The sequence below is a fragment of the Lynx rufus genome, unplaced genomic scaffold (genome assembly GCF_022079265.1).
Source record: "Lynx rufus isolate CCGP_SWC_20201006 ecotype Redwood Valley unplaced genomic scaffold, mLynRuf1.p SCAF_7, whole genome shotgun sequence".
Lineage (NCBI taxonomy): Eukaryota > Metazoa > Chordata > Mammalia > Carnivora > Felidae > Lynx > Lynx rufus.
The window spans coordinates 63411222-63436885 of NW_025814889.1; the positions used below are offsets into that span (position 1 = coordinate 63411222).

General features: G+C 39.8%; 1 protein-coding gene and 1 pseudogene across 1 annotated transcript in view; both read right to left on the bottom strand.

Moving 5' to 3' along the window:
* Positions 1 to 289: 289 nt before the first annotated feature.
* IPO8 (importin 8) overlaps positions 290 to 25664 on the bottom strand; it is an 80942-nt gene continuing 55567 nt past the window's right edge. The window contains exons 21-25 of the mRNA XM_047065859.1: positions 19815 to 20035; positions 15540 to 15745; positions 12515 to 12718; positions 11837 to 11953; positions 290 to 2245 (exon numbers count right to left, since the gene is read on the bottom strand). Coding sequence (XP_046921815.1) covers positions 2148 to 2245; positions 11837 to 11953; positions 12515 to 12718; positions 15540 to 15745; positions 19815 to 20035 — 846 coding nt within the window. The 3' untranslated portion in view covers positions 290 to 2147. The remainder of the gene's footprint in view (positions 2246 to 11836; positions 11954 to 12514; positions 12719 to 15539; positions 15746 to 19814; positions 20036 to 25664) is intronic.
* LOC124501564 (ribosome biogenesis protein BOP1-like) lies at positions 16326 to 18423 on the bottom strand (annotated as a pseudogene).

Sequence of the window (25664 nt, forward strand, 5' to 3'; positions counted from 1 at the left end):
TATCAGAAAATGGCTCTCTTTCCAGCACCTTTTTTCTTTTCCTTCAAAGTCCTGCTGTGGCTTAATGGCCTTAGCTTTTTCAGAGTTTGTATCTTTCTCCCCGGGATACCACAATTTATGAGATGGGCTCTAGCTCCCAACCGCTCCCCAGGCTCGCTGCTCCTGATGAGCCCTTGTTACCCTCCCAGGCCAACAGTTACCTTGCTCCACCTGCCCCCAAATAAGGATTTTTATCACCTGCTTAAAGCACCTCCACATTTCAGAAGATTTCACACAGAGGGGTTCAGAATCCTGGGAATCAGTCCATGTTTTATTTTACAGTACATTCATATAAGTTCCTGCATTTCCAAGGTAACCAGATCACATTCAGGTTAGCACTGCTGGTAACAAAATTATACAACTACCCTGGCTTCAAAAACAAGATAGGATGATACACATTAATATCTGTTTCCCTTTAATACTGTAGAAGACAATACCTCACAAAAATAAAATCACATGCCTTTTACAATCCAGTGTGAAGGCATATTTATGTTAAAAGAAACCATTTTAGACATGTGGAGAAGAGTTTCAAAGCTTAAGATATCTAAAATGTCCCCCCAGTGCCATCTGTCTCTTCTGTCAGCTGGCACATTCAATATCAATGCCTTGGGAAGAGAGGGACAGAGGAAAGCAAGGGACCATTTAGCTCTGAAACTCATGGCTTCTTAGGCTACTTCTGTAAAAACTACTTAAATAACCTAAAATGCTAAAAAGAGTTAATATTAACAAGGGATGGTAATATAGGAAGCACCTGGAGAAAATTCCTCCAGTAACTGAGGGGAAATAGAAGCTGCAGACATTTCACAAAAATGGAAAACTGTATCACATCCAGTAATACATTAAGTTTGGAAAATACACTTTCACTTTACTGTACGAAAAGACTATGATCCATGTTCTAGTCTTGAATCTGTTCATAAAAAGAGCCACAGCCTCCATCTGCAATATTTTCTGTAGGCATCATTACCATCGAAGAGTGACCAATATCCCAACCCTTGAAGAATATAACAAGCCAAACTGAGCTATAATAAAGGCTAGAATGAATTAGGTAGGAGAAAATTCAGATGTGTGACAAGTAGAAGTTAAATTCATTTGGGTCATTTTTTCTAGATAAAAAAGGTTAGAAAATGTTTTGGACCCAGGTCCAACATAGCTGGAATGATAAGTTGTTGAAAATGCAAGCCCCCATCCAGAAACCACGTGCTTAATGTAGCACCCTTCTCCCAGAAGTTCAATGTGCTTTTGTATTATTACCAATTCATTACATAATGAAGTACATGATTCAGAATATACTTGGACTTATTGTTAATTCCAATGACTAAAGAGTTCCTGCCACTTGCTGCCAAGAAATTTTTGAGTCCTTCACTTATTAGGTTATAAATGGAATTTATACTCATATTTTCTGACCCCAATAGAAACACCACCCCTTTCAAGGCTCAAATATATGATGGAAGAGGGAATAAGACACTTAGTAAGAAAGCCTCAAAACATACAATGAAAAACCAGAGCCAGTGCATGTTTACAACCCCTGAAGACAGCCCCCAGCAGCAGGGTGAGCAAGGGGAGCAGTGATGTTTTTGAAACCAGAGTGACTTGTAACTAACTGCCTAACAGTAAAATCACACAGTAAAATGCAGAATAAGTCAACAAATAGCCAAGGTTTACATTATATCTAGAAATATGTTTTATGCTTTAAAAAAAATTGCAATGCACTCCAAAAAAATTTTTCAGATAATTCATGTACAACAGAAGGCACTGTTATCCGCATAAATCCATTGATTCTGCATGGCAAAAACCTGAGACGTGCAATTCAATCCTTTAAATCCACCTTGGTCATTCATCCTTTGGAGAATATGATTTGTCCTTTTCAGTCCACTGATTTTGTTCTTCTTTAATTTCATACGTTACAGTAGCTGCTTAGAATATATATTTCAGGGTGAGAAAGGTCAAAGGGGAAGAGGGAGTGGATAAATGTGCTGCCCAATGTCAGTTATCCGGCACAGCAGCAGGGTGCTGAAAAGCAGCTCACTGTCTTCCTCCCCTTGACCTTCACATTCCCCCCGGTGAAGGAAAATATAGTGATGACATTCGGTAGGCTGATGTTCCTTCTTTCAGTTGTTGCTGGGCACAGTCCCAAAGTTAAATGCGGAGAGGACTCCTTTGTTTTCAAACGTGAAGCCTCCCTGTTGTTCAATCTTCTTCTTGGCCTCTAGTATTTGTCAAGAGAAAGGGAGGGGACAAAATTAGAGTATTTAAGGTGACAAAGTTGGAAATAACCTAAAATGAGCTAGATTTATTTATACTTAGCATTGTGAAGGACTGTGACTTACGATATTAGTTATCCTGCCCAACCAAGCATTAGCCTTTTTTGGTTTTAATTCTAGTGTAGTTAATATACAGTGTTATATTAGTTTCCGGTGTATAATATAGTGATTTAACACTTCCACACAACACTCACTGCTCATCAAAGTAAGTATATTCCTGAACTCTTTGACCTATTTTGCCCACTCCTCCCCTCCCCCCACCCCGCACCTCCCCTCTGGTAACCATCTGTTTGTTCTCTTTAGTTACGAGTGGGTTTTTTGGTTTGTCTCTCTTTTTTTCCCCTTTGTCCATGTGTTTCTTAAATTTCGCATATGAGTGAAATCATATGGCATTTATCCTTCTCTGACTGGCTTATCTTGCTTGGCATTATACTCTCTAGATCCATCCGTATTGTTGCAAATGACAGGATTTCATTCTTATTTATAGCTGAATAATATTCCATTGTACATATATATACACAATTTCTTTATCCATTCACCTATTGCTGGACACCTGGGCTGCTTCTATCAATTGGCTATTGTAAATAATAATAGCAATAAACACAGGGATGTGTGTGTGTATATATATATATACACATAAATATATACATATATATACACTCATACATATATACACACATACATATATACACACACATACATGTACACATACATGTACATATACATATACATATCTTTGATTAGTGTTTTTGTATTCCTTATAGCTAACTACCCAGTAGTGCAATTACTGGATCATATGGTAGTTCTATTTTTGACTTTTTGAGGAACCTCCATACTGTCTCCCACAGTGGCTGCACCAATTTGCATTCCCATCAACAGTGCACAGGGTTTCCTTTTTCTCTACATCCTTGACAACACTTGTTGTTTCTTGTGTTTTTTATTCTAGCCAGTCTGATAGGTGTAAGGTGATCTCTCATCATGCTCTTGATTTGCATTTCTCTGATGATGAGTGATGTTGAGCATCTTTTTACATTGTCTGTTGGCCATCTGGATATCTTCTTTGGACAAATGTCTGTTCAAGTGTTCTGACCATTTTTTAAATGGATTGTTTTCTGGGTGTTATGTTGTATGAATAACTTACACTAACCATTTACTGGGCTGTCATTTGCAAATCTCTTTCCCATTCAGTAGGCTTTTAGTTTTGTTGGTTGTTTCCTTTGCTGTGCAGAAGTTTTTATCATGATGTAATCCCAACAGTTTATTTTTGCTTTTGTTTCCCTTACTTCAGGAAACTGATCTAGAGAGACGTTGGTATAGCTGATGTCAGAAAAATTACTGCCTGTGCTCTCTTCTGTAAGTTTATGGTTCCAGGTCTCCCATTTATGTCCTTAATATATTTTGAGTTTATTTTTGTATATTGTGTAAGAAAGTGGTCCACTTTTCCCAAAACCATTGAAGAGACTCTGTTCTATTGCATATTCTTGCCTCCTTTGTCACAGATTTACTGGCCATATAATTATGCGTTTATTTATGAGCTTTCCGTTCTTCATTTTGATCTGTGTGTCTATTTTTGTGCCAGTACCATACTGTCTTGATTACTACAGCTTTGTAATATACCTTGGAATCTGGGATTGTGATACCTCCAGTTTTTTCTTTTTCAAGACTGCTTTATTTGGGGTCTTCTGTGGTTCCACACAAATTTTAAAACTGTTTGTTTTAGGGGCACATGGGTGGCTCATTTGGTAAGCGTCTGACTTCAGCTCCGGTCATGATCTCACAGTTCACAAGATTGAGCCCTGCATCGGGCTCTATGCTGACAACTCAGAGCCTGGAGCCTGCTTCAGATTCTGCGTCTCCCTCTCTTTCTGCACCTCCCCTGCTCCCTTTCTCTTAAAAATAAATATAACATTAAAAATAATTTTAAAAAAAGATGGTTCTAGTTCTGTGAAAACTACTGTTGGTACTTTGATAGGGATTGCCTTAAATATGTAGATTGCTTTGAGTAGTATGGACTTTTTAACAACATTCTTCCAATGTTTTATACTTTTCAAACTATAGGTCTTTTACCTTCTTGGTTAAGTTTATTCCTAGGTATTTTACTCTTTTTGGTGTGATTGTAAATGGGATTGTTTTCTTAATTTCTCTGACATTTCATTATTAGTGTATACAAATGCATGTTGATTTTGTATCCCACGACCTTAATGAACTCATTTATCAGTTCTAGTAGTTCTTCAATGGAGTCTTTAAGTTTTCTATGTATACAATCCCATGTTATCTGCAAATAGTGAAAGTTTTACTTCCTCCTTATGAATTTGGATGCCTTTATCCCTTTTTGTCTCAAGCTGTGGCTAGAACTTCCAGTACTATGTTGAATAAAAGTGGTGAGAGTGGACATCCTTGTCTTGTTCCTGATCTTAGAAGAAAAACTGTTTTTCACCATTCAGTCTGATGTTAGCTGTGGGTTTTTCACATGTAGTCTTTATTATATTGAGCTATGTTCCATCTACCACTTTGTTGAATGTTATTATCATGAATGGATGTTGTACTTTGTCAAATGTTTTTTCTGCATCTACTGAAATGATCATATGGTTTTTATACTTTGTCTTATTAATGTGATATATCACATTGGTTGATTTGCAAGTATCGAACCACTCTTGCATCCTGGGAATAAATCTCACTTGATTGTGATGAATGATTTTTTTTTTAACATAGTGTTGGATTTAGTGTGCTAATATTTTGTTGAGGATTGTTGAATCTGTCTTCACCAGAGATATTGGCCTGGTAGTTCTTTTTGTGGTATCTTTATCTGGTTTTGGTATCAAAGTAATGCTGGCCTCATGGAATGAATTTGGAAGTTTTGCCTCCTCTTCTATTTCTTTGAAAAGTTTAAGAAGAATAGGTATTAACTCTTCTTTAAATGTCTGGTAGAATTCACCTGTGAAGTCATGTGGTCCTGGACTTTTGTTTGCTGGGAGTCTTTTGATTACTGATTCAATTTCATTGCCAGTAACTGATCTGTTCAAATAGTCCATCTCTTCCTGGTTCAGTTTTGGGAGAACTGGTTCAGTACTGGCAATGTTTCTAAGAAGTTACCCATTTCTTATAGGTTGTCCAATTCATTGGCATATAATTTTTCACAATATTCTCTTACAATTCTTTGTATTTCTGTGGTGTTACTTCTCCTCTTTCATTTCTCATTTTGAGTCCTTTCTCTCTCTGATGGGTACAGCTAAAGGTTTGTTAATTTTTGTTGATCTTTTCACAGAACCAGCTCCTGGTTTTATTGATCTATTGTTTTTCAGTTTCTATATCATTTATTTCTGCTCTAATCATTATTATTTCCTTCCTTCTGCTAGTTTGGGGATTTGTTCTTTTTTTTCTTGTTTCCTCGGGTGTAAGGTTAAGATTTTTCTTGTTTCTTGAAGTAGACTGGTATCATGATTATCTTCTCTGTTGAGAATGACTTTTGCTGCTCCCAACAATCTTTGACCACTGTGTTTTCATTTTCATTTGTCTCCATGTATCTTTTTATTTCTTCTTTGATTTCTTGGTTGACCCATTCATTATTTAGCAGCATGTTATTTAATCTCCATGTACTTGTGTTCTTTCCAGGTTTTTTCTTGTGGTTCATTTCTACTTTCATAGCATTCTGCTCAGAAAAGATGCATATGACTTCAATCTTTTTGAATTTGTCAAAACTTGTTTTGTGGCCTGATACGTGATCTACTGTGGAGAATGTTTCATGTGCAGTTGAAAAAATGTGTATTCTGCCGTTTTAGGACAGAAGGTTCTGAATATATCTGTTAAATCCATCTGATCCAGTATGTCCTTCAAAGCCATTATTTCCATCTTGATTTCCTGTTTGGATATCTCTTCTTTGATATGGGGGGGGGGTCTTGGAGTCCCTTCCTATTACTGTATTACTATCAGTTAATAACAAATAAAGGAACTAATTGTTTCATGTATTTGTGTGTTCCCATGTTGGGTGCATAAATATTTACAACTGTTTTATCTTCTTATTGTTCCCTTTAAAATTATGTAGGGTCCTTTCTTTGTCTCTTGTTAAGTCTTTGTTTTAACATCTATTTTGCCCAATATAAATATTGCTACCCTGGCTTTCTTTTTGCTTCCATTTGCATGATAACTGTTTTTCCTTCAGTCTGCACATGCCTTTGGGTCTGAAATGAGTCTCTTGAAGGCAGTATATAGATGGGTCTTGTTTTTTCATCTGTTCCATCACTCTCAGTCTTTGACCAGAGAATTTATTCCATTTATTTTTTAGGGGTTTTTTTAATGTTTTATTTTTGAGACAGAGACAGAGCATGAGCAGGGGAGGGGCAGAGAGAGAGCAAGACACAGAATCCGAAGCAGGCTCCAGGCCCTGAGCTCTCAGCACAGAGCCCGATGCAAGGCTCAAACTCACAAACCACGAGATCATGACCTGAGCCGAAGTCGGACACTTAACCGACTGAGCCACCCAGGTGCCCCTAGTCCATTTGAAGTAATTATTTATAGGTATGTATTTATTGCCATTTTGTGACTTGTTTTGTGGTTATTTTTGTAGTTCTTCTCCATTCCTTTCTTCCCTTGTTCTCTTCCCTCCCCATAAGCTGGCTTTCTTTAGTGATATACTTGGATTCCTTTCTCTTTATTTTTTGCATATTACTGGTTTTGATTTGTGGTTACCATTAGGTTTGTATATAACATCTGCTATATATAGCAGTCTATGTTAAGTTGATGGTCACTTAAGTTTGAAACCATTCTTTAGTCCTGTCCTTCCCCCCCCCCCCCCACCCGCATATATTAGGTATATGGTGTCATACTTTATATCCTTTTGTGAGTCTTTTACTGGTATTTACAGATATAGTTATTTTTACTTCTTTTGTGTGCTTCCTACTTTTATTACTCATGGTTTTTGTTTTCCACTAAAAGAGTCCCCTTTAACATTTCTTGTAGTGCTGGTTTAGTGGTCATGAATTTCTTTAACTTTTGTTTGGGAACCTCTTTATCTCTCCTTCTATTCTGCATGATAGCCTTGCTGGATAGAATATTATTGGTGGCAGATTTTTTTCCTTCCAGCACTCTAAATGTATCTTGTCGCTCGCATCTGGCCCGCAAAATTTCTGCTGAAAAATCCACTGATAGCCTTGTACATAACTTTCTCCTTCTCTGTTGCTGCTTTTAAAATTCTCTTTGTCACTACTTTTTGCCATCTTAATTACTATGTATCTTGGAATGGACCTCCTTTGGTTGTTTTTGTTGGGAAATCTCTGTACCTCCTGGATCTGGATTTGTTTTCTTCCCCAGATTGGGGAAGCTTTCAGCTATTATTTCTTCAAATGAACTTTCTGCCCCCTTTTCTCTCTTCTTCTGGCATCCCTATAATGTGAATGTTATCAAACCTGATGGAGTCACTGAGTTCCCTAAGTCTATTCTCATTTTGCATAATTTGTTTTCCTCTCACCCGCTCACCTTAATTTCCATTATTCTGTCCTCCAGGTCACCGATCCATTCTGTTTCCTCTAGTCTACTATTTATTCCACTTACTGTAATTTTAATTTCAATTATCATGTTCTTCATCTCTGGTTCTTTTTCACTGTTTTCTCTTTGTTAAAAATCCTCCACTGTTACTTCAAGTCCAGCAAGTATCTTTATGACCATTACTTTAATTTCTCTATCAAGCATATTACTTATCTCTGTTTGGCTTAGGTGTCTTGCTATTGTTTTTTCCTTTTCTTTCATTTGGGACATATTTCTCTGTCTCATTTTGTGTAACTTTCTGTGTTTCTCTGTGTTAGGAAATTCAGCTACATCTCTTGCTCTTGAAAGTAGTGGGTAGAGCATGGCATGCAGTTTTAACAAGGTGGTGCTGGTCCTCTGCCAGAGGGGATGTGTCTCTGCCCCGGAGACCATGGCTGGCCAGACCGATCTGCAAAGCATGCAAAGGCAGGGTGCGCAGTGTGTGTGTGTTGGTTTTTTTTTTAAATTTACATCTAAGTTAGTTAGCACATAGCACAATGATTTCAGGGGTAGATTCCTTAATGCCCCTTACCCATTTAGCCCATCCCCCCTCCCACAACCCCTCCAGTAACCCTCTGTTTGTTCTCCATATTTAAGAGTCTCTTATGTTTTGTCCCCCTCCCTGTTTTTATATTATTTTTGCTTCTCTTCCCTTGTGTTCATCTGTTTTGCATCTTAAAGTCTTCATATGAATGAAGTCATATGATATTTGTCTTTCTCTAATTTCGCCTAGCATAATACCCTCTAGTTCCATCCACGTAGTTGCAATTGGCAAGATTTCATTCTTCTTGATTGCTGAGTAATACTCCATTGTGTGTGTGTGTGTGTGTGTATACACATCTTCTTTATCCATTTATCCATCGATGGACATTTGGGCTCTTTCCATACTTTGGTTATTGTCAATAGTGCTGCTATAAACAGTGGGGTGCATGCGTCCCTTTGAAACAGCACACCTGTATCCCTTGGATAAATACCTAGCAGTGCAATTTCTGGGTTGTAGGGTAGTTCTATTTTTGGATTTTTGAGGAAACTCCATCCTGTTTTCCAGGGTGGCTGCACCAGTTTGCATTCCCACCAGCAGTGCAAAAGAAATCCTCTTTCTCTGCATCCTTGCCAATATATGATGTTGCCTGAGTTGTTAATGTTAGCCATTCTGACAGGTGTGAGGTGGTATCTCATGGTGGTTTTGATCTGTATTTCCCGGATGATGAGTGATGTTGAGCATTTTTTCATGTGTCAGTTGGCCATCTGGATGTCTCTGGAGAAGTGTCTATTCATGCCTTTTGCCCATTTCTTCACTGGATTGTTTTTGGGGTGTTGAGTTTGATAAGTTCTTTATAGATTTTGGACACTGGGGCGCCTGGGTGGCTCAGTCAGTTAAGCGTCTGACTTCGGCTCAGGTCATGGTTTCACGGTTCGTGGGTTCGAATCCTGCACCGGGCTCTGTGCTGACAGCTCAGAGCCTACAGCCTGCTTCGAATTCTGTGTCTCCCTCTCTCTCTGCCCCTCCCTTGCTCATACTGTTTCTGTCTCTCAAAAATAAATAAATATTAAAAAAAATTATAGATTTTGGATGCTAACCCTTTGTCTGATATGTCATTTGCAAATATCTTCTCCCATTCCATTGGTTGCCTTTTAGTTTTGATGATTGTTTCCTTCGCTGTGCAGAAGCTTTTTATTTTGATGAGGTTCCAATAGTTCATTTTTGCTTTTGTTTTCCTTTGCTCTGGAGATGTGTTGAGTAAGAAGTTGCTGTGGCCAAGATCAAAGAGGTTTTTGCCTGCTTTCTCCTCGAGGATTTTCCTGTCTTACATTTAGGTCTTTTATCCCCTTAGTTTGAGTTTATTTTTGTGTATGGTGTAAAAAAGTGGTCCAGGTTCACTTAACAGCATGTTGCTGTCCAGTTTCCCCAGCAACATTTGCTGAAGTGACAGTCTTTTTTTCCATTGGATATTCTTTCCTGCTTTGTCAAAGATTAGTTAGCCATACATTTGTGGGTCCATTTCTGGGTTTTCTATTCTGTTCCATTGATCTGAGTGTCTGCTTTTGTGCCAGATCTGTTCGTGTTATCTCGATGATTACAGCTTTATAATACAGCTTAAAGTCCGGGATTGTGATGCCTCCTGCTTTGGTTTTCTTTTATCAAGATTGCTTTGGCTATTCAGGGTCTTTTCTGGTTCCATACAAATTTTAGGATTGTTTGTTCTAGCTCTGTGAAGAATGCTGGTGTTATTTTGATAGGTATTGCAATGAATATGTAGATTGCTTTGGGTAGTGTTAACATTTTAACAATATTTGTTCTTCCTATCCAGGAACATGGAATCTTTTTCCATTTTTTTGTGTCTTCTTCAATTTCTTTCATAAGCTTTCTATAGTTTTCAGTGTATAGATTTTTCACCTCTTTGGTTAGATTCCTAGGTATTTTATAGTTTTTGGTGCAGGGTGCACAGTTTTAATAAGGTTCTTGCGTCCTCCACAGGTGACCAGCTGCCACTGCTGGGACTGAGACCCCACAATGCGCACAGTAGAGAGGCATGGTGTTGGCAGTTTGCAATGGTCTTCTAGGGAAGGGGGCCCACAGCACCAGAACTGAGGCAGGCCCAGCTAAAAAGGGTGGGGCATAGTATAAACAAGTTAGGTAGTGAATGCCGGCTCCAGGCTGGTTCCTGCAGGTGTCTGAGTGTTTATGCCGGAGGGCAAGGAAGGGAAATGGCACCCACCAGCTCCTTGTTCCTGGAGGAGTCTTCCAGCAATCTCAGTCTCTCTGGGACACACAAATGCCCTCTTGTATGCCCTGGGCATTTTTCAAAGTACTGCTTCTATGCTGTGTTTCTGCAGGCTGTTGGCTGTGCTGTGTCTTTAAAGGGATGAGGACTCAGTTTCCTATCACCCTCCAGACTCTCCCAGAACTGAACCTGCTGACTGTCAGAACTCATGAAATTTGGTCCCTCTGGTTTCCAAAGCCAAACGTTATAGGGATTCATCTTCCCATGTAAGCTCGCACCATGATGGTCTGTTCTCTCTCTTCTCCACACCTGCGGATCCCTCCCTCCAGTGGACAGACCCGTAGTCCATTTAGCTTCCCACTGCATCTCCACTCTTCTATCCTCTCTGATGTAGACTCTTCTCTACATTTAGTTGTAGAGTTTGTGCTGCCGTCTCTGGGTCATTTTCTGGGTTATTTACCCTGATGTGAGCGTTACCTAGTTGTATCTGTGGGGTGACGTGAGCTCAGGATCCACCCATTCCACCACCTTCCCTGGAAGTCCCTGAGTATCAGCTTTTAATAGGGCTATGTCAGTAAGTAGTTATGTTACTATTACAGAAAAACTGCTAAAAATGAACAAAATGGAAAAACTTTACCTCCCCCAACTTCCAGGAAAAATGACAAAATGAAAAGGTGCAAAGTGGTTTTTTTAATAGTTCTATAGGCTACTGCTGAAAGTGTACCCAGAATTCTCCTGATACCGACTCTGTGCTGACAAGAGAACTCTATGCAGAAGAACTTAGGTTCTAAATTCCAGGTGCCTATTCCATGTTTTGCACTAAAGTATTTTTGTAATTACAATTTTTTTTCCACTGATTTTCTAGGAGTGACCATAATAATGTCTGCATAGAACAATTTCTCCAAGTCAAAAACTGAAAATCAACAAGAATCACTAACATGTAAATCCCAGCAAAAGAAATGAAGCGTGTTTCTTTTCCAGGAAGACAAGCTCCTTATAAGAATTCATGAAGTGAACTGGCTCCAAAACAGAGGGTAAGTACATGAATACCACCACCACTAAAAGACACCTATTAATGCACAGGGTTTTGCAGAGCTAAGATATCATGATCAGTGATTAAAAAAAAAAAAATCATACAATAATAATTATCTTGAAAGGCTGGCCTCTAACAATTTTTAAAACAGTCTTTATGTGCCACAAGGCTCATTAAGAAGGTAAGAAGGTTGCTCATTAATAAGACTGACTACTGGCACGCTGATGCCCTCCAATCTGGGAATGCAGCTGGCTGACCTGCTACTGTCCTCCGGTGCTCTGCCAGGGTATACACCTCCTGCAGCGCCCTCCTCTGGTCCTCACTGAGCGGTGCCATCAGCAGCTGGTACCAGGCAGCATCCCGATTCTGCACAGCTGTTGCATTTGGGGAGTGTGTAGAAGAAGAAAAAGATAAGAGTCTAGTGAAAATTATCATTACAGAGAACAAAAGTACATGATCAAATTACGATGAAATGATTGCAGAAAGTAAGAGACAAACTTATTCCAGCAAGGATTATTTCTGAGTACCCACTCCATATCTAACCATGTGGGGCTATCAGAGGAAGGTTAGGACATTGCAAATCTCTGTGTTGCCCCAGTTCTCGACCTCCTTCACCACCTCTTCCTCCTGGGGTTTTACTATGCTCCCTAAAATCCAGATCTTGGCAAACACCTCTATTCACATGCTACCATGTTCCGCCAGATTTTCCCCGTACCTGCAGTTTCGGCTTCACTCCCACACCAAGAACTCAAGTTAGTGCTTGAGGCAAAACCATGCTCTAAGCCTCCCAGATTTTTCCATTTGGACATCTCACCACAACTAAAACCAAACTTAACATCTAAACTGATTTTGGACAATTCCCAAAACAATTTTTAAACCGAAGGAAATAAAGAATTTAGAGAAAATATCTAAAAATTTAGGGAGTAAAGACATACTTAGCAGAGCTTGTGTAAAAATTTGATATTCATCCACACTATTGTCAAGGTCAAGTGGAGTGCTGAATCCCTCAAGGGCAGTTTCTTCCAACACTTCTTCATCCCAATCATCCTCCTCCTCCTCCTCATCTTCACCTCTTCCGTTATTCGACTGCATCGCTTGAGCGGTTACATTTGTCTCCTCTTCATCACTTGAAATCTCCTCTGGCAATCCATTAATTATTTAAAAAGAATCAGAACACAAAAGAACAAAACATAAAATTCTACAGAACAAAAATTATAAAATGACATTCTGGAAATGGAAAAACTACTGCCTATTTTTACATGAAATTCTAAAAATAAAACTTTATAGCTTGTTAAATTGAAAATGACTTTAGAGGCACCTGGGTGGCTCAGTCAGTTAAGCATCCAACTTAAACTCAGGTCATGATCTCATAGTTCATGAGTTCTAGCCCCGCATTAGGCTCTGTGCTGACAGCTCAGAGCCTGCAGCCTGCTTCAGATTCTTTGTCTCCTCCTCTCTCTGCCCCTCCCTGCTCGCACTCTCTCTCTCTCTCAAAACTAAATAAACATTTAAAAAAAAAAATGACTTTATACTCCTCACTGAAAACAATTTCCAAGTAACCCTAAATCTATAGTCCACTGGACATTACTGTTTTGCTATGGCTGTCTCATATTCATTTATATAAAGATGCTAATTAATCAGAGTCCCAAGTTTTTTGTCAAAAAAAAAAAATTGTGCAGTCAGTACATTTTTTTTTAATGTTTGAGAGTGCAAGCGGGGGAGAGGCAGAGAGAGAGGGAGATACAGCATCCAAAGCAGGCTCCAGGCTCTAAGCTGTCAGCACACAGCCTGATACAGGGCTCCAACTCACGAACCGCAAGATCATGACCTGAGCCGAAGTCGGACACTTAACTGGAAGGGCCCCCGGTGCCCCAGTGCATGTGTTTTAAGTAACAATGAGTTCCCATTGAGAATTTGGGTCTCTCAACAGTTAATTCAGTTGATTACAAACTACTCAGAAGTGTTCAAATGAGGTCATTTCTGCTAATAGAAACATAAAAATACAGAAATAAAGAAAAAATAGCTACATGTGTGTTGAAAAGTGGAAAGCTGAATTGCATATCACCATGGATTCTATTTTCAGGGCTGATCTGTTCTAAGCAGTTAGCCCAATATTATAAATAACTGGAAGATAGTAAATGCAGAACAAAATCAACCCAAGACAGAAAAACCTAGAGTAAAACCCAAACCAGGCAGTATTATTCCAAAACTATTTCTATAAAACATACCACACTAAAGCACCTGAATTAAATGGCAAAGTAGTTTTAGGGATAAGGCAAGAAACAGAAGTTTTGATCATACATACACACGTATATATATGTATATATGACACATATATATGACAAAAATAGCAAGAAATACCTTTCCTAATTAGTCATTCTATACTTCAGCACAAATTGAACAGGAAAGTCTGGAAAATTACCAGAAATTTTTTCTCACGTCATATTAGTTATAAGCCAACAGTTTACAAAACAAAAAATTAGAACTGAAAAAAAGAATTCTATAATTGTTGGCCTATACTTAGCAAAAGAATAAAAACCCTTCTAGTAAAGAAGTCCTACATAGAATTCAGGAAAGCAAATTAGATCAGAAGTTGTGCTCTATGTTAGGAGTTAGAGAAGAGTACCATTCCTCATACCCAAACTAGGATGATGCGAATTAAATGCAAAATGTTTAAATCTACACTTGTATGTTTTACATGAAACATTCTGATTTTTCTCATTTAAAGAAATTCTGGGTTTTTTTATTTTTATTTTATTTTATTTTATTTTTTTAACGTTTATTTTTGAGACAGAGAGAGACAGAGCATGAATGGGGGAGGGTCAGAGAGAGGGAGACACAGAATCTGAAACAGGCTCCAGGCTCGGAGCCATCAGCCCAGAGCCTGACGCGGGGCTCGAACTCACGGACCGCGAGATCATGACCCGAGCCGAAGTCGGCCGCTTAACCGACTGAGCCACCCAGGCGCCCCTAAAGAAATTCTGTTTTTAACAGATATTGTAAGTTTCTCAAATTCCACATATGAGTGAAAACGTAATAGAAGACCATGGGGGAAGGGAAGGAAACAAAAAATAGTTACAAATGGAGAGGGAGACAAACATAAGAGACTCTTAAATACAGAGCACAAACTGAAGGTTGATGGAAGCAGGGGAATGGGGAAAATGGGTGATGGGCACTGAAGAGGGCACTTGTTGGGATGAGCACAGGGTGTTGTATGTAAGAGATGAATCAAGGGAATCTACTCCTGAAGCCAAGAGCACACTGTATGCTAGCTAATTTGACAGTAAATTATATGAAGGAAGGGAGGGGAAGGGAAGGGGGAGAAATTCTGCTTTTAACTGGAAGAGGGAAAAAAACTCCATTTGGAGTTGGATTAAGTTACTTCCTGCACCCAAGCAAGTAGTTTTGCAATTATCATCAAATAAAGATCTAATATCCTTGACTCTAACAATCTTATTCTGTCAATTAAGCAAATAACCTTCATTTATGTACTTTACTCCAAATTTAATAATACATAAACCATAAGTTTCTCCCAATTACAATTTTTAAGAACCATTAAAAAAAAACATCAGGCATTCTATTAATCTGTTATACTGATACTTCCCTTAACTAATGGTTCATTGAATTCATGCTGCCGACTTCACAGAGACTATTGGCACAAACAAGAAAATGAAATACTGGTTCCTAACTCATTGTCAAAACTATTTGATTCTGTTATAAATGTATCTGAATTTCTCAGAGTTTAACAACATTCATTAAGCTCAATAATTATTTAAATGTCAAAAAATTAACAGATTTAAATTTACATTACAGGATATGTCAACCAAACCCAAAATATTTGTTAAATGTGCAACAAGCCAAAGAATGTAACTGAATGATTCCAAATAGACTAAAATTCAGAGAAAATGCATGCTCAAATCAAAATCAATTCTAGCATTCATTACAATTAGAAGACTTTACCGTTTTCTTCCATATCAGCCTTCTCTGCTTTTGAGCGATCTTCCTGGTTTACCAGTTGTCTGGTAGCACAAACCTGCTTTAGGCCAAGGAAAAGGAAAAGAATTGAGGGTACAATCTGTCCCACCACAGCATCTACTGCAGGAGGTCGATTTTGCAATTCCAAAAGGATACTCAGTCCTATTATACACATCTTCCGGTCATGATGCCTACAAATCACAAAGAAAAAAATGTACTCATGAGAAATGAGGACAACTGAAGATTCTACAAGAACAAATGGCCAAGGTGATTTTTAAGGTTCACTCAATGGAATTATACAGAGGGATCCCCCATCTTGTACTACGTGAAATCCTATATAAACCAAGTTTTGTAAACCAACTATCATCAAAGAGCTATAAAAGTCTGTAATCAATATGGTGAATCTTACTATAGTATCAATTTCTAACTGATTTAAATGCTTTATCTGTGCCTTGGCATAACAAGTTCTATTAAAGCAGGAATACCTGTATTTGACAGCATAAAATTCCTATCCAATGGAAAAAAGGAAAAATTCAGACTGTGTCTTCATTAGATTGGTCTACAAGGTTTCTCAGCACACACACTGTACCCCCAGTGCCAAAAGCTATTCAGAAACTCAGCATATAATAAGCAAGCTAAATTTAATGACTATAAGTAAATCAATTAAATATACTCTGCTATAACATAGCATAAGGAAAATTTGATTCTGAAGGGAAAAAAAATTTTTTAATGTTTATTTTTGAGAGAGAGGGAGAGACAAAGCACGAGCAGGGGAGGGGCAGAGGGAGGCTGAATCCAAAGCAGATGAAATGATGAATATATTATAAGCTACTATTATTCGCATTGCTCTTTTTTTTCCCCCCAAGCTGGGCGAACACCTCTATTAAGATCCTGAGCAAACACATGGCCTGGCCCCTCAGGAAACAGGGTGGCTTAGGTGAAGAGGCAGACGGTGCCATTGGCCCCTGAGAAAACCCACGGCTGGGGCCAGGGCGGAAAGCCACATCCAGTACACCCAGGTCTTGGCTCAGCACGTGTCCCCACAGCACCTTCACAGGCACCAGCAGTTGGTTCTGCAGCAGGTCACTGGCAGACAATGACACTCCCGTGGTCAGAGCTAGATGTGAAGACCTGGTACCAGGTGTGGAAGGCCACAGCCCTTGGGTCCTCCTGTGGTGCCTCACCACCCTGTACGGCTCACCAGAAAGGTCCAGATCAAACCACACCAGCTTGCTGTCATAGCTCCCACAGATGACCTTGTCCCCTGCAGGGTGCACTGCCAGGCTGGACACCCACTTACAGTTCGGTCTCAGCTTCTGGGTGAGCTCCTGGCACAGGAGATAGTAAAGGCAGATGCTGCACTGGAAAGTCACTAACACAAAGGACGGGACAGAGTAGAAGGCCACCCACGGTACTTGGCCATGGCTGCAGAAGGGGGTCTGCCTGCAGTGCCAGCTCAGCTAGTGGATCAGCACCTGTGTGTGGCCTGCAGGGGCCAGGACCACAGCCAAGAAGTCCCCACACCCATGCCAGGTCAACAGAGTCACAGGCTTCCCATGGCGGATGTGCAGCCACAGGTCCCCCCTGGCGTTTCTCCTCTGGGGCCTCCAGCCAGTAGGCAGGCTGAACGGCCGGCATCTCAGGTGGGATGAAGGCACACAGCAGCTGGTCCTTGCTGCCCACCACCAGCTGGGCCCCCAAGGCCAGGATCAGTAGCAGCACCACGTCCTCTACAGCCCCAGCCACCAGGCAGATGGTGGGGTGAGTGTTCCAGCCAATACTCCTCAGCATACCCACAACGGGCACGGTCCTCGTGCAGCGGGCAGCAGCCACCTCCCAGAGTCATAGTAAGCCATCGTCGGAGCCTGAAGCCAGCCACTGGCCCTCTCCAGGATGACACTAAGGTGGTGGACAAGGTTGCTGGGGCCTCTAGAGACCAGGACCTGACAGGTGAGGAAAGGCTGCGGGTCCTGCGGCTGGGACAGTTTGGGGACGAGGTCTTCAGGGTTCACATTCACCCTCACCTTGCACTGCCGTGGACACAGTAGAGGTCAAGGCAGCATGTGAAGCATTCCTGGAAGAAACAGCTATACACAGGCACACCCCGCAGGTTTGGAAACTTGCGTGGCAGGAAGGTGGGCTTCCTCTCACCTGGCTCCCATTGCTCCCACACCTCTTCGCTGGGCAGATACGCAGGAGGTGGGCCGTAGAACTCGGTGTGACCCTGAGGACCAGCTTGGGAGTGGGTATGTGTATCTTGTGCCCATCTGGCCCAACATCGGGGTCTTCCACACCCACAGATTACTGAAGCTAGGGGTGGGGTTCTGGGGCCCGTGAAGCTGCATCTGGCCCATCTTAATGGCATATGCCCCAAGTGAGAGACCCTCTCCTTCTCCACCAGGGATGGGATGAAGCTGTGCTTGTCAGCAGGTCAGCTGGTTACTGAGTGGAGCACCAGGTCCCCAGTGAAGAAGTCCATAGCCAGCTCATACAGATCGAAGCTCATGTTCCCCAACTGGCCCCTCTGCAGCCACCATGCCAGGGCCACCTGCTCATCGGTCAGCCATAAGTCGTGCCCTGTCATCCAGTCCTGCACCATGCACTGGTAGTCACAATCATCCATTTTGTGCAGAACCTGGTCCAGCTTGTCACGAGTACGCAGGGGCTTGTAGCTGTGCCTGCCATCCATGCCCAATGCCCATGCCCACCATGTTCCAGATGTCCTCTGTCCTTGGGGAAGAGGTCCCGGCCTGCACCTGTGGCCCAGTGGTCTTCTCCATCACTGCTGATCCTATCTTCTCCCTCTGCCGAGTCATCTTCACTCCTGTCACTGCTAGAATCTTCCAAGCCTGAGAACGTGCTCTCTGTCAGAGAAGCGACAATCTCTGCCATCCTGGAGGCTAGGAGGAGGGGCACAGATCAAAGAGAACTCCACCAGCTCCAACTCCAGCTCTGGCTCCAGTGGCCGCTTCCCAGGCCGTGCCTGTGTCACCGCCACACGCCTGCCACACTACCCAGCCGGTCCCAGCCCACTGCATTGCCTGACTCAAGTTACTAAAGCCAAAGGAGTATATTATAACAGGAACTGCACTGGACCTGAGGATGCCCCCCAATAGTGGTGCACATTAGGTGTCAAGAGGATCACAGCAGGAAAGATGATTATCAAGTAGGACTCTAAAGAATCCAAGGAAGCATAAGCCAAGCCTGTCCAGTCTGTGCAATAGTAGAAATGGCCTTTCTATCTTTGGAAAACTGCTTCTAGATGCTAATAAAGAGAGAAGCATTCCAACTGCATAACTGTGAGTGACAAAGCCTCTGCTCCCTAAATCTTTGTCAGAGAAAACTTCAAGCACAATTTTTTAAAGTATGTTCTTCCCTTCAAGTCTTTAATAAAAAATCTAAATCAATGACAAATTCCAGTATCCTACAAGTAGAAAAACTAGAATACACGCAGCAGCTTGTTAGTATCTTCCCCCACACCTGTTCTGCCATGCTAATTCACACCTCTATTACTTGGCAGTGTCCTGACTACTCCTACTGGAATTCTCCTTCCTCAGCATTTCTAAATGATATCATTTCTAAATGTTCTCTTACAAAACTTAAAAAACAAAACACTAGTTGTATCTAATGTTTTAAACAAATTAATTGCAATCTAGCTCAAATTCTAGCATAACAATCACTAATAGGTGTGGGGTCACTTGAGGTGGGCAGGTACCTACTACTCGGCATCTCATTTTTCTTATGTTTGAGAAGTAGGAGAGTGCTTCACATGAAGACAAACTCTTGCACCAGGGAAGCACCCAAGCTACAACGAACAATCCTTCTTTCTGACCTCACATGTGAGAACAAGCTCCCTTGAGATCTGCAGAGTTCCAATATCCAATAACCTGGGCCAGTATATCTTTACCAGACTGGCATTTTCCTTAGAAACCTGACCCCATTTAGAATGTTTTTACCTATACACACTTAATAGTCATGGAACCTGATGGACACTTAGTTCTCATTGCCTAAAGATCTAACGCTATCACGCAAGTAAAAAACAACTAGGGACAGACTATACCTAATTTTCAGAGCCTGCATTCTTTCCACTAGATTATACTACTGAAACACAGTTTAATTCTCTAAAAATTAAAATTTATGTTTACAATGCACTAAAAATAATCCTTAAAAATGAAAATTACCTCTTTATATGCTATTTTACATTTTTAAAATCAATGTTCCAGAAACAGAAATGTAGAGTAAAATCCAAAAGACACATACCCAAGAAAACAATCCGTATCGTTCATCCACTGATTTATAAACTGTACAGTTAACGGTCCAGGATTGTGAGGCAACTGAATTTGTTCTAAAGTATGTAGCAGCAAATCAGGGTTGTAGTACAAGGCAGCAATGGCAACCTGAAGACACATGGTGCGGAGCTCACTAGTTTTCACTCCTCGGGTTAGTCTCTCCAAAACAAGTTGAACAAAGAGAGGAATGCACTAGAGAAAACAATAAAGAAGAGAGTCAGCCATACACAGAGAAACCAGGTAACTTTTATAGAAAGCAGTATGTTGGTAGAGAGTATTCTCAAATAAGATACCCTTAAGGACAATTAAACCTCTGCTTACCTTGTTCTTATGGTATTAAACAAATTTATATTCTCATAAAGCCCAGAGATTAAATGGCCAAAAAGAGGTCCTAGAGCAGTGAGAGGAAGTCTCCTTCCCTTCTCTTTTTTAATGTTTATTTATTTATTTTGAAAGACAGAGTGAAGGAAGGGCAGAGGGAAAGGGAAAATCACAAGCAGTCTCCGTGCTGTCAGCGCAGAGCCTGATATGGGGCTCAATCTCACAAACTATGATCGTGACCTGAGCCTAAACCGAGTCAGACACTTAATCAACTGGGCCACCCAGATGCCCCAACAAGTCTCCTTCCTTTTTGAGTGCAGATTACAGTGAAGACTATCCCACAAGAATCCACACTCAAACGATGGCAACAATCCAAATATAGACCCAGCCACTTCCACATTTAAGGTAAAATGACGAGGTTGGAATTGTGAAATCAGATTAAATGGGATTTAGAAAATAAATAAGCATGACATGACCAGAATTTCTCTTGAGAAAGAAAATTCCTAAGTCACAGAATGTAAAGTACAGCATGGTGACTACATTTTCATAATGCTGTATTACAGCCACCTGGGTGGCTCAGTCAGTTAAGCATCTGACTTCAGCTCAGGTCATGATCTCACAGTTCATGAGTTTGAGCCCTGCTTTGGTTGAGCCCTGCTTCTCTCTCTCTCTCTCTCTCTCTCTCTGCCCCTTGTGGGATTCTCTCTCCCCCCCACCCCTCCCTCACTTGCTCGCTCTCTCTCAAAAAACAATAGTAACGCTGTATTACATATTTGAAAGTTGCTAAGAGTAGATATTAACAGATCTTACCACAAAGAAAAACAATTTGTAACTTGTGTATGGTGCTGGATATAACTAGACTTATGTGATCATTTTACAACATATATAAATATCAAATCATTGTGTTATATTATCTCAATAAAATAAAAATAAGAAAATTCCTATTAATAGAAGACTGAAGAAAAAATGGTAGACTTCGCATTTGAAAATGAAGGCAATTCTACCATTGATGAACCACTTTCATTAGAAGTATTTCCTTTTTTAAAAAATTTTTTAATGTTTTTATTTATTCTTGAGAGAGAGAGAGAGAGGGAAAGAGTGTGAGTGGTGGAGGGGCAGAGAGGGAAACACAGAATCTGAAGCAGGTTTCGGGCTCCAAGCTGTCAGCACAGAGCCCACTTCAGATCCTCTGTCCTCTCTCTCTCTCTACCCCTCCACCACTCACACGCTCTCTCTTGCTCACTCTCTCTCAAAAAAAATAAATAAACAAAAAAAATTTTTTTTAAAGAACTAGTTCCTAATAGTTATTTTCACTAAAAGGGATGGGCTGAAATGATTTGTGTAAAATAAAATCCTGAGGTGTTAATTAAGCTCATTTTAAAATTAAACTTCAGCAGAAAAAAATAAAAAAATAAAAAATAAATAAAATTAAACTTTAATCCTCAGGGAGGATTGGAGGACTAGGCAGAGCACAGAGGTGGTTGAGGGCAGTGAAGACACTCTGTATGTTACTAGAATGGCGGTTACATATCATTATACATCTGTCCAAACCCATGAAATATACAACACCAAGAATGAAGCCTAGTGTCCAGCGTGGGCTCTGGGTGATAACGATGCATTATCAACGTAGGCACATCGACCATAACCAATGTACCACCCTCGTGTATATGTTGATAATGGAGGACACTATGCATGTGTGGGTAAGGGGTATATGGGATATCTCTGTTCCATCTGCTCAATTTTGCTGTGAACCTGTAACTGCTCTAAATAATACTCTATTAAACAACAAAGTTTCACATAGAAATTTACGAGTTAAATTTAATTTTTTTTTGTGGTCCAAGTTATAAATATATTAGGAGCAGCAGAATACTAACTAGCCTTTTTAGGAGGATACATAAAAGTACCATGTATAGTTATGTGTTTTAGTTTTAAGATTGAGATTTTAGGGACGCCTGGGTGGCTCAGTCTAGGTTAAGTGTCCAACTCCCGATTTCGGTTCAGGTCATGATCCCACAGTCGTGACATCAAGCCCCATGTTTGGCTCCCCACTGATTGTGGAGCCTGCTTGGGATTCTCTCTCCCTATCTGCCCCTCCCCTGCTCATTCTCATTCTCTCTCTCTCAAAATAAATAAACGTTAAAAAAAAATTGAGATTTTAGAAAGGGATGACTAGTTTGATGTTTGATTAACCCTACTGGTTTCTTCTCAAATTCCAATACAGAGCATTCAGATAGCACAACACATGTAGGATGTAGGCTACATTAAAAATTATTACTATGGGAGAAAGGGGAACCCTCTTACAGTGTTGGTGGGAATGAAAACTGGTGCAGCCACTTGTGGAAAACAGTATGAAGGTTCCCCAAAAAGTTAAAAATACAATTACCCTATGATCTAGTAATCATACTACTGGGTATTTACCCAAAAAACAAAAACACTAATTCAAAGGGATACATGCACCCCTGCTTATAGCACCATTATTTACAATAGCCAAATTATGGAAGCAGCCCAAGTGTCTATCAGTTGATGAATGGATAAAGAAGATGTGGTGTGTGTATATATATGTATACATACACATACACACACACACACACACACACACACACACACACACACACACACAAATAGAATATTCAGCCATAAAAAAGAATGAAATCTTGCCACTTGTAATGACATAGATGGAACTAGAGAGTATAGGGGCGCCTGGGTGGCGCAGTCGGTTAAGCGTCCGACTTCAGCCAGGTCACGATCTCGCGGTCCGTGAGTTCGAGCCCCGCATCAGGCTCTGGGCTGATGGCTCAGAGCCTGGAGCCTGTTTCCGATTCTGTGACTCCCTCTCTCTCTGCCCCTCCCCCGTTCATGCTCTGTCTCTCTCTGTCCCAAAAATAAATAAACTTTGAAAAAAAAAAATTAAAAAAAAAAAATAAAAAAAATAAAACATTTTCTTAATGTTTATTTATTTTTGAGAAAGAGAGCATGAGCAGGAGGAGGGTAGAGGGAATGGGAGACACAGAATCCAAAGCAGGTTTCAGGCTTGAACCCACAGAACACAAGATCATGACCTGAGCTGAAGTCGGATGCTAAACTGAGTCACCCAGACACTCCTAAAAGAAAACATCTTTATTTTTTTTTTTAATCTTTTTTTTTTAATTTTTTTTTTTAACATTTATTTATTTTTGAGACAGAGAGAGACAGAGCATGAACGGGGGAGGGGCAGAGAGAGGGAGACACAGAATCTGAAACAGGCTCCAGGCTCTGAGCTGTCAGCACAGAGCCCGACGCAGGGCTCGAACTCACAGACCGCGAGATCGTGACCTGAGCTGAAGTCGGACGCTTAACCGACTGAGCCACCCAGGTGCCCCAAGAAAACATCTTTAAAATATAGGAAGCTATGATGACCGTGTCTCATCAAAGAGAAAATATCTATTAGGACATGCAAATTGCAAAAAAGAATCAAATGGAAATTCTAGAGTTAAAAAATGCTATAGGGGCACTTGACTCAGACAGTAGAGTATGTAGCTCTTCATCATGGGGTTCTAAGTTCAAGCCCCACGTTGAGCATGGAGCTCACTTAAAAAAAAAATGAAAAATTAATTAGAAGGGCTCAACAATAGATCTGAACTGGCAGAAGAGAGAATAAGCAAACCTGAAGATAGATTGAAAAAGAGTATGTAATCCAAACACCAGAGAAAAGACAGAATAAAGAAAAATTATCAGAGCCTCAAAGAAATGTGGAACACCATTAAGCACACCAATGTATATGTAGAGGGAGAATCAGAAGGAGAGAAGAGACAAAAAGAAGAAAAAATACTTGAAGAAATAATGGCTGGAAACATTCCCAGTCTGATAAAAAACAATCTATATATCAAAGAAAGTCAACAAATCCAAGTAAGATAAATACAAAGACATTTCATAGTAAAAATGGTAAAAGACAAAGAGATAACATTTATAGCAGCATGAGAAAAAACATACATAGCAACCAAGTACAAGATTAATCAATGTTAATCAATGTTTCTTATCAGAAACAATGGAGACCAGAAGGCAGGGTGATGGTATATTCAAATTGCTGAAAAAAAAAAAACCAAGAATTCAGTAAAACTGTCTATCAAAACTGAAAGTAAAATAAAATACTCTCAGAAAACAACAACAGAGAATTCACTGCTATCAGACCTTACCCTGAACTTACTAAAGGAAGTTCAAGCTAAAAGCAAGTGACCCAGAAGGTTATTCAAAGACACACACACGCACACACACACAAGCTCCCGTAAATGTAATTATGTAATTTTCAAAAATAGAAAAACACTATTTCTTTGACTTTCTCCTCTTAAATGTTTTAAAAATGAAATGCAATTAAAAAAAAAGAAAAATAGAAAAGAAAAAGCAATTGCATAAAATAACATTTTAAAATTGTATTGCTGGGACTATAAAATATAGAAATGTAATATATTCAATATTAACAATACAAAGGAAATAGGAGAAACATTTTACTGGAGAAAGCAAATGACACCAGATGGTAACTCCAATCCAAAGGAACAAATGAAAAGAATTGAGAAATGGTAAATAAGAGAGTTAATATGACAAACTCTATAAACATATACTTGGCTTGCCTTTCTTAGCTTAACATAAAATTACAAAAAATAACTATTTCTAGGTTTATAACATATATAAATGTAATATATATAACAGTAATAGTATAAAAAGGAGGAAGAAGAGATAGAGCTATATAGGAGTAATGCATCTATTTCTCACTAAAATTATGTTAACCTAAATCTGAAGTAGATTCAAATAAGATGTATACAGTAAGCCCTAGAGCAACCGCTAAGAAAAAAAAATTTTTTGAGAGAGAGAGCACATGTGCACACAAGCTGTGGAGAGCCAGGGGGAGAGGGAGAGAGAGAATCTTAAGCAAGCTACACGCCCAACAAGAAGCCTGATGCTGGGTCTGATCTCACAACCAGGAGATCATGACCTGAGCTAAAATCAAGAATTGGATGCTTAACCGACTGAGCTTCCCAAGCACCCGGAAAATTTTTTAAATAGTGAAAAAAAAATTAAAGAAATTAAAATGTGACATTAGAAAATATTTACTTAGGGCACCTAAGTGGCTCAGTCAGTTAAGCATCTGCCTTCAGCTCAGCTCATGATCTCAAGGTTCGTGAGTTCAAGCCCCACATCAGGCTCTGTGCTGACAGCTCAGACCCTGGAGCCGGCTTCAGATTCTGTGTCTCCCTCTCTCTGTCCCTCCACTCAAGCTCTGTTTCTCAAAAATAAATTAAAAAAAAAAATTTTTAAAGAAAATATTTAACTATTTCAAAAGAAAGCAGTAAAAAAAGAACAGGGGAAAAATGAGATATATAAAATAAAAAATGACAGACTAAATCCATGCATAACAATAACATTAAATACTAATAGATTAAACAATCAAAAGAGAATGTCAAATTGGATTTAAAAAAACAAGATTCATCTATATGCTACCTACAGGAAACACACTTTAGATTCAAAA